At 40.4% G+C, this 13,744-nt stretch overlaps 1 protein-coding gene across 13 annotated transcripts in view; it reads left to right on the top strand.

The window, feature by feature from the left end:
* The window catches only part of CUX1 (cut like homeobox 1), a 268,818-nt gene that overhangs the window by 197,226 nt on the left and 57,848 nt on the right, over positions 1–13,744 (top strand). For 3 of the 13 annotated variants that reach the window (XM_080563172.1, XM_080563168.1, XM_080563162.1), the window contains exons 14-20: positions 179–275; positions 1,364–2,035; positions 3,003–3,068; positions 4,449–4,550; positions 6,574–7,400; positions 8,822–8,987; positions 9,625–9,681. In XM_080563172.1, the coding sequence (XP_080419298.1) occupies positions 179–275; positions 1,364–2,035; positions 3,003–3,068; positions 4,449–4,550; positions 6,574–7,400; positions 8,822–8,987; positions 9,625–9,681 (1,987 nt within the window). The remainder of the gene's footprint in view (positions 1–178; positions 276–1,363; positions 2,036–3,002; positions 3,069–4,448; positions 4,551–6,573; positions 7,401–8,821; positions 8,988–9,624; positions 9,682–13,744) is intronic. The other 10 variants (XM_080563173.1, XM_080563171.1, XM_080563166.1 and 7 more) reach the window with 7 other exon arrangements.

Here is a 13,744-nt window from a genome sequence, read left to right as displayed (position 1 = left end):
TTTACTATAGCTCATGTAGGAGCACTGAGTGAGTCCTGCAAATATATGCATGGTGAATTCCCTAGCCGTGTACGTAGCAGAGATGAGCACTTGTTTTTCTCTTCTGAAATCCTTTTTAGTGCCTGAGTGAGACTCTTAATTCTTTTAGAAACAAACCTCCCGCTTTGATTTTCTTCAGGATGCATCTAAACCGCTGGAGGTGCTGCTGCTGGAGAAGAACCGCTCCTTGCAGTCTGAGAATGCCACGCTGCGTATCACTAATAGTGACCTGAGTGGTAGGTTGACACGATTTTCGGCTCTTCTGGTTTGTTTGCTGTCTTGTAAAGGGAGGGAGGGGTGAATGAGAGATGAGAGTGTGAGCTAATGCATGGCAGGAAGATTAACAGGAAACAAGAATGCTGAAGAGTGTTTGATTTCTGCAGTTTTATAGGCTGGATAGTAAAACAAAACTTGGAGACCTTGGAGACTCTTTAAAGGTTAGGAAAGAGAGGCATTACAAGATGTACCAAGTGGTAGCGTTTGAGGCTGTCTTCTGTTTTGGGAACAAATTCATCCGTGGCACCAGAAGTCTCTTCCCCCACGCACAATGTTATGCAAAATGTTTGCATGCAGAACACAATAATCTTCCTGTCTGATACACTTAGATATATTACCAGCAGGTCAGCTTGGAAAAACAAAATACTTTCTTTTTAGCGAAGTGTGTTTGCCGTTTAGCTTTCCTAATGTGGGCTTTTTACATTTTGTGTGCACATTTTTTAAATGGCAAGTCATGGAATTTCCAGATACTTGAATGCTTATGGTTTTTGCAGCTGGAAGAAAGTTAAAAGTTGCCACTGGCACTGGGATTACTGAATTCTGAAGCGTTTTATGACTTAAACTGAGTGATCTTGGTGCATCCACCTAATAGTGATTCCTTTATACAAATTGGTTTGTTCCAAAATGTAAATGTTTGCTGCATTTGGGTTCAGTCAGGTCCAATGAGTAATGTCTTGAATGAGAGACATCAGAGGGACTTGCTGTCTGTAACTGCCTTTATTTTAAATGTATAACTGCACTTCATGTAACTGTTCTAGTTTTAATGTTTGTAAGGGGGATTCTCCAGGCTGCAACATACAAGAAAGGTGCAAACATGAAATGCATGTTGTTTGTTTTGGGGGCCTTGTTTGGCTTATTGAAATTTGAATTATGAAAAAAAAAAAAAGAAAACGAACCAAAACCAAAACAAAAACAAAAATCCCACCACCACTTCATTGGCCCTTGTAAATCTGCACTTTTTCCCTTTGCGGGGCAAACTTTGCATTTTTTATCTTGGTTTTTCCCTCTTTAATCCCCCATAATGCATTATGTTTGACCTTCCTTGTAGGGTCAGCCAGGAGAAAAGGGAAAGACCAGCCTGAGAGTCAGCGTCCTGCAACCTTGCCGGCCTCCCCTCCTTCTCAGTTGCTCCGCAACGCGGGGGAGCAGGCTTCCAATACTAATGGTACACACCAGTTCTCACCAACGGGTTTAAGTCAAGACTTTTTCAGCTCATCCCTGGCAAGCCCCAGCTTACCCCTGGCCTCCACAGGAAAATTTGCACTAAACTCTCTCCTCCAGCGACAGCTAATGCAGTCCTTCTACTCCAAGGCAATGCAGGAAGCAGGAAGCACAAGCATGATTTTTTCAACAGGTCCTTACAGCACAAACTCCATCTCTTCCCAAAGTCCATTACAACAAAGTCCGGATGTAAATGGCATGGCCCCGTCTCCCAGCCAGTCAGAAAGTGCTGGGAGCATCTCCGAAGGCGAGGAGATAGACACAGCCGAAATTGCACGTCAGGTGAAAGAGCAGTTGATCAAGCACAATATTGGACAGCGGATATTTGGACATTATGTGTTGGGACTGTCGCAAGGGTCTGTGAGTGAGATACTAGCCCGGCCAAAGCCATGGAATAAACTGACTGTGAGAGGCAAGGAGCCATTTCATAAGATGAAGCAGTTCCTCTCGGACGAGCAGAACATCTTGGCTCTTCGCAGCATCCAGGGTAGACAAAGAGGTAAGCGCTCGCCAGCCGAGGGTCTTGCCACATTTTCCTATTAGTTACAAGCATAAAAAATTGAAAGTTTCCATGTTTGAGGCCGTTTGTGTGTTGATGCTGTTTTCACCTCAATCAGACAAAAAGTGTGGAAAGTACAGCTTTCTAACACTGCTTTTCAGCACTCGTGCAGGTTAGTATCTTTGCTGATGCTGTAGCTAGCCACTGCCTTGTACTTGTCAGCCAAGGAACAGGGACATTTACACCCCTTACTTCAAAACACTGAGTAAAAAGGGTCAGTAGCTGCTATGGGTATCAGCCATCAGAAATACTTGGCGATTTTTATTTGGGGTTGTTTATTGAGACCACATTTTTGTTGTGTCTTGTGTGATTTTTCCCCAAAGTGTTTTGACAAAGTATCGTAGGTGATACATGAGATGACTAATTAAAAACCAGTCCTAATTTAAAGCAGCTTTGCATATTTAGGGTAGTGATTTTTAAAAATAACATATGCATTTCGTTGTGATTCATCTTAAATGAAGACTGAGATTTACATTTAGAGAAACTGAAAAGTAAGTTGTTTACAGTCTAGAAATATTGGAAAGGACAGGCAGGATTTGTCTAGATTTTGTTTAATTGAAAGTGAACACTGTTAGATTTATAATCTGTTCTTCCTTTTGATGATTGTACTTGAGGGGATTATCTGCCCATCTTTAACCTCTTCATTTTTGGTATCTCTAGACATTTATTTATATCTGTCTAATCTCCTTTCCGAACGTAGCTGTAATCTTTATTAACAAATCAGCCAGCCTTGCTTCTTCCAAAGTAGCCAGCTCCTCCAGCGCTCAGACAAAGACTCGAGGGTTTGAGGAACGCTTGAACCCTCGTCTCTAGAGACAGGCTGCTATCTTCTCATGTCACACAGCCCATGATGTCAGAGCAACCATCCCCTGATTGTTTTGTTCTTACCAAACTTGTTTTTCAACAGAGAATCCAGGCCAGAACCTGAACAGACTATTTCAGGAAGTACCGAAACGAAGAAATGGGTCTGAAGGTACGTCACAGGCAGGTGTTTTTCTTTGCAGTCAATACATAGGAAGTGGAGTGTGCTTTAGCTGTGTGTTTCCTTAAAACTGTGCAGTTTGATTCTGGCCTGGAATCTGATAGAAAAACAGACAGTAAGTATAAAACAAACCATGGGTTAGACCAACACTTTGCTTTTTCTAATTCTGCTGCTGCTGTACTAACTTAACCCTGTTTGGATACTTCTTCCACTCCTATCCTCAGTAGATATGCAGATAAAGAGAACTAAGTGATAGAAGTGGCTTTATAAAATCATTGCATCTACGGAAATGCTCTCTTTGCTGTTTCTATGATTTTAGAGCAAGAAAGCTGCACAATTATGTGTAATCCAATATCAGTTGCGTACTGCTTCTGCTCTAGATTTTACTTCTTTCTCCTCATGGGGCTTATGTTGACAAATACACTTTAATAAGCTGTTAAATTAGTGTGATGCTTTCTGCAGTATGGTGTATGGAAAAGACTGAACAAAAAAATAAGGGAACATCAGATCAATAAGTTACCATTAGAGAGGAACTATGAACATCTTAGTTGCAGGATTTTTCTTTTAGCAAAACAAAAACAAAACCAAAAAAAAACCCCAGCTACCCCAAAACTCTGTAGTTACTTTGATTCCAGTCAGAAATTACACAGCTCACTTACAAATGATAATCTCTTAATGAGCAATGCGATAGCTTTCACAGTCACAGGAGTTTTCCCTCCTTTCTCTCCCCTTAGTGGTTAAAACAAAAACCAACCAAAAAACAAAAACAAACAAGTAATAGTTCTTAGCTGGAGAGTACTTCAAATCGTATCAGTCCTTAAATGATTGTTTCTCTTAATGTATAAAACTTCAGAAAGGCAAAAATTATTTTTGACTTCCTGCATCTAGTCATTTTTTAATCTGTTTGGGGCTGAATGTATACTCGTCCTAGTTTGCCTAGTAGCTGATGCAATTTTTAAGGATAATTTCTGGTCTTACATTTTTATCTTTGTTCCTTTCCCCTCCCGTTCTTTTCCCTTCTGTTTCCTCTCCCCCTCCAAAAAAAAGAAAAAAGGAAAAAAGAAAAAAATGTCCTGTGTGTGTTATACTAGAAAAGGAATGTATAAGCATGTAGTTCTTCCTCTGGTGATGTCAGTGCTGTCATCATGCAGCGCAGCTAGTGGACAGGCTTTCATGCAACGAGCATATTTTTCCTTTATTGTGTCATTAAGGATGTTCTTCGTGTTGTAGATGTTGGTAAAGGTTCTATGTAAACTATCATCAGGTTATGCTATCAGCGTACCAGTATATATACTCTGTATGTCTTTCTATTTGCTTGTTTGTTTTTAATACAAGCTTTCCAAGTGTCATTAGTTTTGTTTTCCTCTTCAGGTAATATAACCACACGAATCCGAACCACAGAGACTGGCTCTGATGAAGCCATCAAATCCATTCTTGAACAAGCCAAAAGGGAGCTGCAAGTACAGAAAACAGGTACAGCCTCATTTCGTCTCTTGCTACTTTTACTTCAGAATTTAATTAAAACAATTACCATGAGCTTTCTGGTCAGTTAATTATATTCTTAAAACCTTGAATGTAGGTTTGAAGAGCTTTTTTTTTTTATTATTTATTCAGTAGAGTGGTTTCTGTCTGTAATGCAGCCCAGGATAAGTTAATACACATCACTGCTTGACGGGGTCTTTGTTCAGTGCTCTCCAATTCAGGCCCCAGGGACACAACTGCGTGGGAGAGGGAACTGAGTGTATTTGCCTGAGTGAAGGTCACAATCCAGCCAGCAATTACTAGTACCACAGTACCATCTTACTGTGGACATCGTGTACTAAAATTAGAACATAGGCAAACTCAGACATGACTTTGGTTACAGAATGTAAGGGTATAGGTTTTTTTTCAGGGAATGAGCTGGCTAATCCAAAAAGCATTTCCTTTTCCGACAATTTCATTAATGTATAACATCTTAGCCTGAGATAAGTTTAATTTCTCATTGTATGCTGTCATGTAGTTAACATTTCTGTCTACTCCACAGCCCTCCCAACTTTAAAACAGTTTCCAGTACATCTAGAGGGCTGATATTGAAGTAGAGAGTACTTTGCAATACTTCTGTTTCATTTTTTAAAATAAAAACTGATTTACAGTTTTGGATAGTCATCTTTGAAATGAACACTACGCTAATCTCATGGCAAAATATTAAAGACTAGTTAATATATGATGTAAATAAATAAGTTTATACCAGCGATGATTACATAGAGAAAAATGTGGGCTGTGTGCAGGAAACTGCAAGCACATTGTTCAGTAGCATGTTTTATCTAAGAGTGTCGGACTTCCTTTCAAATACTAACTCAGCCTCAAAACTCCCTATGAAACCAGTAGATAAAACAGAAGAGATGGTCTCACCATCTTTTCCCATTTCTTAGTTTTTCACGTATCTTATAGTGTGTGACAGGAAGGAGTATAGGGAGACAAATCTGGAAATGTATTCAGGTGAGGTGTATCAGTAGAATAATACGCAGAGTGTTTCAAGTCTTACTTCACTTTGAGGTCACTTCTTGCAGTGTATAGGTTCCCTGCCACTCCCTAGTGCTTCGCTTTTCCCAGTCTTTGTAGAGCAGCTTTCAGAGGAACTGGTTTTCAAGCACTGGGGTCCTCAGTGGAAACTAACTTAAATGGAAACACATGCCATTGCAAAAAAACCTTCTTATTCTGCAGAGATAAGTGTACACCCATGTTACTATCTTTGCTCATCTCTTGAATGCTGCAGAACAGCCACATGGGTCCTGGGTTCACCACTGAGATACCTCATTTAGGTGCTGTCTCTCCTGAAATGGGGCAGAGTGTGATGGCCAGGAGTCATCCTGGTTTCTGTAGAGCTGTTTATTTCAGTGATTGGAACCACGGAACAAGAAAACAGGAAGCAGGAGCACATTTGGCTTGTCAAATTAAATAATGAAGCCTTTTACTAAACTTCTTGCTTTGTTGTAATTTGTGCGCTTTATTTTTGGAGTTAAAAGGACTCACCTTATTTATATTGTAAGTGGGTATTAATAGTCTGTCCAGGTGGATACAGCTGTGTTCAGTGTGTGCGTTACGATTCATTTGTGGAGATAAAAGTGAAAGGTTAAATAACTTTGTAAATAGAACTATAAAATGTTATTGACCACTTGGGGGTAAGGGAGGAAGAGTCGAAGGCTTGATTTTCAAAGGCATTTATTTGAAAATTTTTACAATGGTGGAAAACTTGCAAGTAGTAACAGACTTGTGCAGTTGAGTCAGTGTATGCAAATGTCCAGCACTTTGGCAACGATAAAAATTTTCCAGTGAAGAACTTTGGAAATCTTACCTTATTTTGAAAAGTGAGAATCTTTGCTTAGTTGAAAACTCCTCCCTCCCATCCAGAAATGTATTGCAGCCCGTTTTCTTGCAGGGAAATATTTACAGTAGCGCATGTTGAATATAAAGCATATTCCTCTGTTGCATTTAGTCTTTTGGTTGTTTTTCATAGCTGAGCCGGCTCAGCCGCCTTCTGCATCTAGCAGTGGCAATTCTGATGATGCTATTCGATCCATTCTGCAACAAGCCCGACGCGAAATGGAGGCACAGCAGGCTGCCCTTGAACCTGCCTTAAAAACAACACCTTTATCTCAAGCTGACATTTCTATCCTGTCCCCCAAACTAGTATCTACACCTGCAATGTCTTCGGTTTCCAGCTATTCTCCTTTGGCCATATCCCTGAAGAAACATTCATCTGTCACTGATTCCAGTATCTCTGCATTGCAGAACCTCTCTGGGCTCAAAAAGGAGCCTCAGGAGGCGCCTGTTTTAGAGCTTCATGGAATAAGTGATTCTGCCCAGGGTATGTTGAGGCATGTTAAAAATGAGTTGGGACGTGGTGGTGTTTGGAAGGACCATTGGTGGAATACTGTGCAGCATGAGAGAAGAAATGCAGCGCTTCCCGAAGATATAAAAGTTGAGGAAGCCAGTGGTGGAAAAGAAAAGGTCAGCAATCAGACTAGGCCAGATCGTAGCCAGCTCCAAGGACCATCTTCTTCAGAGTATTGGAAAGAGTGGCCAAACGCTGAATCTCCGTACTCGCAGAGTTCTGAATTGAGCATGACTGGGGCGAGTCGCAGTGAGACGCCACAAAATAGCCCCCTCCCTTCATCCCCTATCGTGTCCTTGTCAAAGCCATCCAAACCTTCAGTTCCTCCACTGACACCTGAGCAGTATGAGATTTATATGTACCAGGAAGTGGATACAATAGAACTAACGCGTCAGGTCAAAGAAAAGCTAGCAAAGAATGGCATCTGCCAAAGGATCTTTGGGGAAAAGGTAAAGAATTGGTTCTCTCTTGTTACCCCAGTGTTTTGTATGTGCATTATGCTCCTCGCATCGGTACAGAGCTCAGTTTGACACAGCCATGCATACAGAAGGGGTGTGCCACATGTGTCTTATGAAAAAATGTATTTGCTTAGTATGTTAAGAACTTTAAAAATAAGCTCACAAAGGAAAATATTAGTTTCCTTGTATTTCATGAATTGCATAGATTTTTACATAAAGATTGGCTTCAGTTGCTTACAATTAGAAATGGGGCCCCTGAATTTAGAAACACTGAAAGCTGAAGCAAACATTATTGAGACTCAGTATTTCATGCTTAATGTAATGAATTCATGGAATATTTGAGTAATACCATTGCTGTGACTGGAGAGTCTTAAATTTGTTTTGAGTGAAGATTATGGACATGAGAGCATTTTTCCTTTTTTTTTAATATTTGGAAAAGTGCACAAGGGTATTTAAACAAACACAAAGAAAATCCCCTACCTCTCCTTAGTCTTAAGTCAAGAATTCACAATCCTTTCTTATACCTGGTGCTCGGTATCTCAGTGTGCTTTCAGACCTTTTTAAGCAGTGTTTGATTACAGACACACGATGCGTGATAAGGTCTCGCATTCTGGGCTCTAAACACGTGGGAGCTGGGGGGTCCCCGACCACCAGAAAGCACCTTCCAGGCTGAGAGGAGTGCTGGACATCTGGTTTTTCTTCTTCCCATAAAGAATTGAATCAATCTAATAGCATAATAGGAGCTGGCATCACGCTATTACCTTTTCAGTAAGACGTAAAATGAAAAGCCTGACCTCTCGGGGTCATTAAGGATCCCGTGGCACCTTTCATTAAGTACGAATTTTAACCCCTGCACCTGTGCTGAATTCCAGCAAGTCACTGAGTTCGGCCCATCTGAAATCCCCCTTTGCTGCAGTAAGCTGTGCTCCGAAATATTTACTTACATGGAGCAGCTGCTGCTACAGGTGAAAACACACCTCGTTACAGTTCATACCAAAAACAACCAAATGAAGGCCTAGTCTCAGAAGTCCCAATTATTTTTGTTTGAGAACAAAATACGTGACAATCATGTCCTGTTTTATCTCCTTCTGTGAGCTGGTATGCTGTGTTTTTCCTGTTAGGATCGATGAAACTATTTGACACTAAATATGGAAAGCATGCAAATCTCGAGCCATCCTTTTGCTGTTTGTGCTGCCACTCTGTTTCTGCAGGGAAAAAAAAAAAAAAAAACCAGTCTCCAGAACGAGACTATGGCAGGAGAAAAGCATTTCAATCCCCGTACATGTATCTGTCATTTTGAAGTTTTGCTAATTGACTCGAGCAATGTAGCAGTAAAGGAAGCCGAAGTGACTTAAATTACCCCCTTCCAAACCAAATGTGTTAACGTGCCATTCTTGGTTGCTTCACTTCAGGTATTGGGGCTGTCCCAAGGAAGTGTCAGTGACATGCTCTCCAGGCCAAAGCCATGGAGTAAATTGACACAAAAAGGCCGAGAACCATTTATTCGTATGCAGCTCTGGTTGAATGGTGAGCTGGGACAGTGTGTCCTGCCTGCACAAGGGCAGCAACAAGGACAAGGTAATTAAAATTCCACTATGTTGTTTGAGTTGAGGAGGAGGAGGAGATCTTTTTAAAGTTGCAGTAAGCAGGACTTCCACCCTGCGGCAGCCCAGGCGCTGGTGGAAGGGGAAGCGTCCCGCCTTGCATCCCAGCCGGTTCCTAGGGGGACTGGCTGGGAATGTTTACACAAGAAGCGCTCGTTTATGTGCAATTGATAAGCAGCCGTTATCGAGTTCCTAATGAGGGAGATATTATTTAGGCATGAATATGATAAGTAATTCCAAAAAATTTGGCCGAAAAGCTGGAAAATGTTGTGTGCTGTTTTCTAGGGTTGCATAGGGGATTTTTATATTGTTCCTAGGAGAATGTCGATTGCTTTCTCAGGAGGCGAGCTAGAACTCAGCTGTAAAGGGGGAATGCTGTGTTGCAATTATGCTTTTTATTGTGGCTCTCTCTTATCCTAATATCCATTGATACAGAAAGGCCAGACTAGAGTTTGACCTCGGTTGTACCCTTATAATGCCACTGACTTAAATGAGCAGTGTGCCCTTGCTGAGATCAGCGGTTTGCTATTTGTTGAGCCTGCTTACTGTTTAGTTTGTGGTTTGGCATCTCCTTTTATTGTTCCCTGATTTTCCTCTCCTCTCTTATCTAGTCCTTCACTCTGTGACATCATTACAGGATTCCCTACAGCAGGGATGTGCAAGCTCAGGTAATCAGCTGGTTTCAATGATTTGCTCTGAAATAATTCTCTGTGCTTTTGTTACGTTTCTTTTGCTTTGATGCCGAGAGGTTTCTCTTGTTTTGTTGTATCATACAGGAGACCCTTCAGTTTTTTTTATTAACACAGTTAATTCCTCCTTCTCTCCTTGTTGCTATGGCAGATGTAGGGAGTACACATATTTAGCTGCATATATTAGGTAAAGAGACTCTGTCTGATCTTAGAGATCCTTGGCTCTGTAGGGTTGTTGTTGTTTTTTTTTACCATAGTTCAGCTTATCAACTTGACATGTGACAATGGCTGTAAAACAAGCCTTTCGTTTGTAATGTGATCTACATACTCCAGCTGCCTTATTCACTGGCATATTTTTCCACTTTCATTTGCACAAAATCTGCTTTGTTAATTTGAAGGTGGGGAAAAGACCATGTTATGCGTTTCTGTTTCAAGCTTCGTTAAATATTCCAAGCCGACCTTTTTCCTCCCTCCCCTTTCCATTTGCAAAAAAAGCAGATGCAGCAAAGATGAGTGTCAATGAGAAGTGAATTGCTCAAGGTTTGCTGAAGATGGCCACAGTATAGGAAGGAGCAGAACAGCTGTGTTCCTGCTGTTAGATACCAAACTCTACCCACACAGACTTTTTACCAATGATATGCCTAACTGATGTAAAACACTCAGGCTCTTTTCTACTCTAGAAAAATACTTGTGCCCTGCTCTGTACATGCAGCTAGTATTTGAGAGTGATTGCCTTTCAGGATACAGAGAAGGATGAGATATGTTCTACCTTCCTGCCATTGTGGAACACTCTTCTCAAGTTTGTTAGCTTTATTCTGACTGTGTCAACTGAACTATTTTTCCGCACTGCTGGGAAACTATTTTGCATTCTAAAAGATTTTACTAGAAGAAAATCCGTGATGATATTCAATCCACGTTTTTCTTAAGAAGAACAGTGGGAAATAAATAGATAAAAGCAAAAAATGCCCCTGGTGAAACAAGCCATAAAAACAAAACCAAAATGGGAAAAATTATTTGCAATCATAGAGCTATTGTTACTTATAGGCGAGCATTTAGCAAACATGGAAATTTCCTGTGACATTTTATACGCTGCTGTTCGTTAAGAGTGTGCCATTGACTACTTTTTGTACCATCAATACTATGCAAGTGTAACCGTTGTAGTTATAAATGCCTAAGACAGCATGGAAAATATGAGTAATTAATTATAGCCACTTTAAGAGGAATTTGAAATCAGAGGAGCTGGGAAAAGGCTGCATTGTTATTGCTAATCATCATATTTATGACTAACTGTAATTATAAAAGATTGAAAGACAAGCCCATAGCATTAAAATTCGACCACCTTAGGGATTCCCGTGAGGATCACTGGTAGCTGAAAGTGATTTCCTTCAGGAAGTTGGGTTTTGCTGCCGTGATATTTTGCTCCACTCCCACACTCCCAACCTCGTTTGTCAGCTCCTGCCCTTGAGCTAATATTGTGTGACGCGACATGTTCCTATCAGCTAATAAAATCATATTATTGATGATCGCTGTCCTTCTTTCCTTAAAGCAAACTTACAAATGAGAAAATGGGTTCGTGCCCTTTTCTTCCTCTTTCCTGATGATTAGAAACAAAATTGTTTTACAAGGCATTCTTTTCTCGGCACCTCTCTCTGGATGGAGGAATAAGGAGGGTTGTGACACCACGCAGAACAAAAGAGCAAAACCAAGATATATGAATGAGGAAGGGCAGTTTGGTAATTTTCTTTTATTAGCAGCTGTTCTGTAATTAAAAGCACAGCAAACAGTTTGGAAAAGGGTAAAAATAATTATGCATTTGTGAAAGATCCTCTACTCGAGGGCAGAAAAAAAAAAAAGAAAAAGCTCCCATTTTCTGGTCTTCTGAGACATTTCCCAGGAAAATCAAGGCAGAAAAGGTTGCATACTTGTAGTTTTAAAATAGAAATTAATCAGACCAATTTTAAAATGAGAAAAGGTCTGAAGCCTTTTCCACGTAATATAATTGGCTCAGAACTTGTTGAATGCATGAAGGGAAAGAAGTGAAATTAAACTAATACATTCAGTGGCTCCTGAGTGCTTTGCCAAGAAGGTCTTCAGTGTACGGAGTGTCAACATGCATAGTAACGTCTCAAACTTTTATTAGCCGTGAGTATTTTCATTACTGTTTGGCACTATTATACCAAACTAGCAAGATTTTCTGGATTTCTGACCCAGTTAGTTACGCTTCCAGATCATAAGGTTTTGATTAACACCTCATTCATGAAAATCTGTTCTTTTGTCCAGTAGTTTTCCACTGTCACACGTGGACAGATGGACCCAGCAGCCTTTTATACATAAGGATGAATGGATAAGATGGATAAGCATCATATATATATATATATATATATGTATATGTATATACAATTTATATATATAAATTGGAGATTGCAAAGAGAAGCCAGGCTCATTTTTCTTCTTTGCAAGCAGTATTTATGACTTTTCAAAAAACACAGCCTGTACCAAAATTACAACCAGGTACATATATCTGTATTTTGTGCCTGTGACCTTGGCCAAGGCTCTGGTGATTAGAAGAATTTTGTGCAAGTTCCAGCAAACGTGTTTTACACAAAAATGGTGTCTGTACCCTAGGTGGTCAAAAATAGTATCGCTATGCCTTTTCTAACATTTTTTCTGTGTATTTCTTTCCACCTAAATGCTCTAATGCCCTTGGGTAAATCTGCCTTTTTAATGATTTATGTGTCAAAAGCATGGACCAAATCACATGGAAAAAAAAGTTGAATTAGTGTCACCCAAGTGCATCAGCATTTTTTCATGATGAATTTGGCCCTTATTTAGTTGCATTACTGATGATCAGAGCTGGGTTGGGCTTGGAAAGTAGCCATGTGTCAGGCGAAGGTTTATGTGCTTGGATATTTTTCTAAATACTTGTACTGTATATAGCTCGTATTAGTTTGTTTTATTTTGGGGTCTTATATCTTTAGTGAGCATCTATATGACATTAAGACCAAGTTTCTTTTTCGGTGCTGCTGATTTCATAACTACTCCCAGGAAAGCTGAATTTTTATTCACTTTAGTATTCATCCTCTGTGAAGGACATATACTCTCTATATACTACATTAAAGACTTGCAAATACTCAGTGGGAGAAAGACGTGCCTTTTTGGTGTGTGTTTCTGTAAGGGTCGTCTTATGACCTAATGTGGAAATCTTCATTTGCCGATACAGCTGCGGGTGATCTCAGGGGATTTTGAATTTCCCTTTTGTTTGTCTTCCTTTCTGGGTATCATCCATCATTCCTAACCTCATGCTGCTTAGCAATAGTAACGCTCATGGGAGTTGAAGAAAGGATTATAGCAGCATAAAATGGGGAGCTAATTAGAGCTTGTTTCAAAATCAGAATCTAGCTTGAGATAATTGCATATTATCTGGTGATTTAAAAACCCAAGATCTACTGTATTTAGATCAACTAAAATATGCATAAAAGCTTTATTTTCAAAATAAAACATTTGTAACAACAGGGAGATTACTTCTTATCATCTCTTGGGAAAGAAATCTGAAAAAAAATCAGAATGCAATCTACGCTTGCTGTAGTTAGGATATTAGCAGGCATACTGCGGAATGGTGACAGACCCAGGTATCCCTTATATTTTTATTTATATAATACTCATTCCTGTAATAGCTTTCAGTCCAGGAGCTGCCAAGTGGGCAGGTAGTTGACGGTGTACAGGGTAGATGTCCCTGTTTATCTGATAACAGAAGGCTGCTGTCACATCTACCGCTCCGTGAGAAGTAATGGGGGGAGAGCGTGCCTTTCGGGCTTGCGACTCGTGTTCAGGATTACCACCCTGACAGGCTTACGGAGAGCTCACTGGCCACGGGGTGGCAATGGAGAAGCTCTGACCTCCCCTCCCCATGGTCCGTGATGGTTTCCTTCGTTGCACTGTTTTGTGTTGGGTGAGAAGAGCTGTCTGATGGTGCTCCAGGTGTGCTGGGATCAGCACGTGGAGAACTGTATCCGCAGTACCTGGAGGGCACAGGAAGGCTTGG

The sequence above is a fragment of the Anser brachyrhynchus genome (assembly GCF_964034855.1).
Source record: "Anser brachyrhynchus genome assembly, chromosome: 20".
NCBI classification, from domain to species: Eukaryota; Metazoa; Chordata; class Aves; order Anseriformes; family Anatidae; genus Anser; species Anser brachyrhynchus.
The sequence above is the reverse complement of the archived record's forward strand: the minus strand, read 5'-3'. Positions and strand labels throughout refer to the sequence as shown.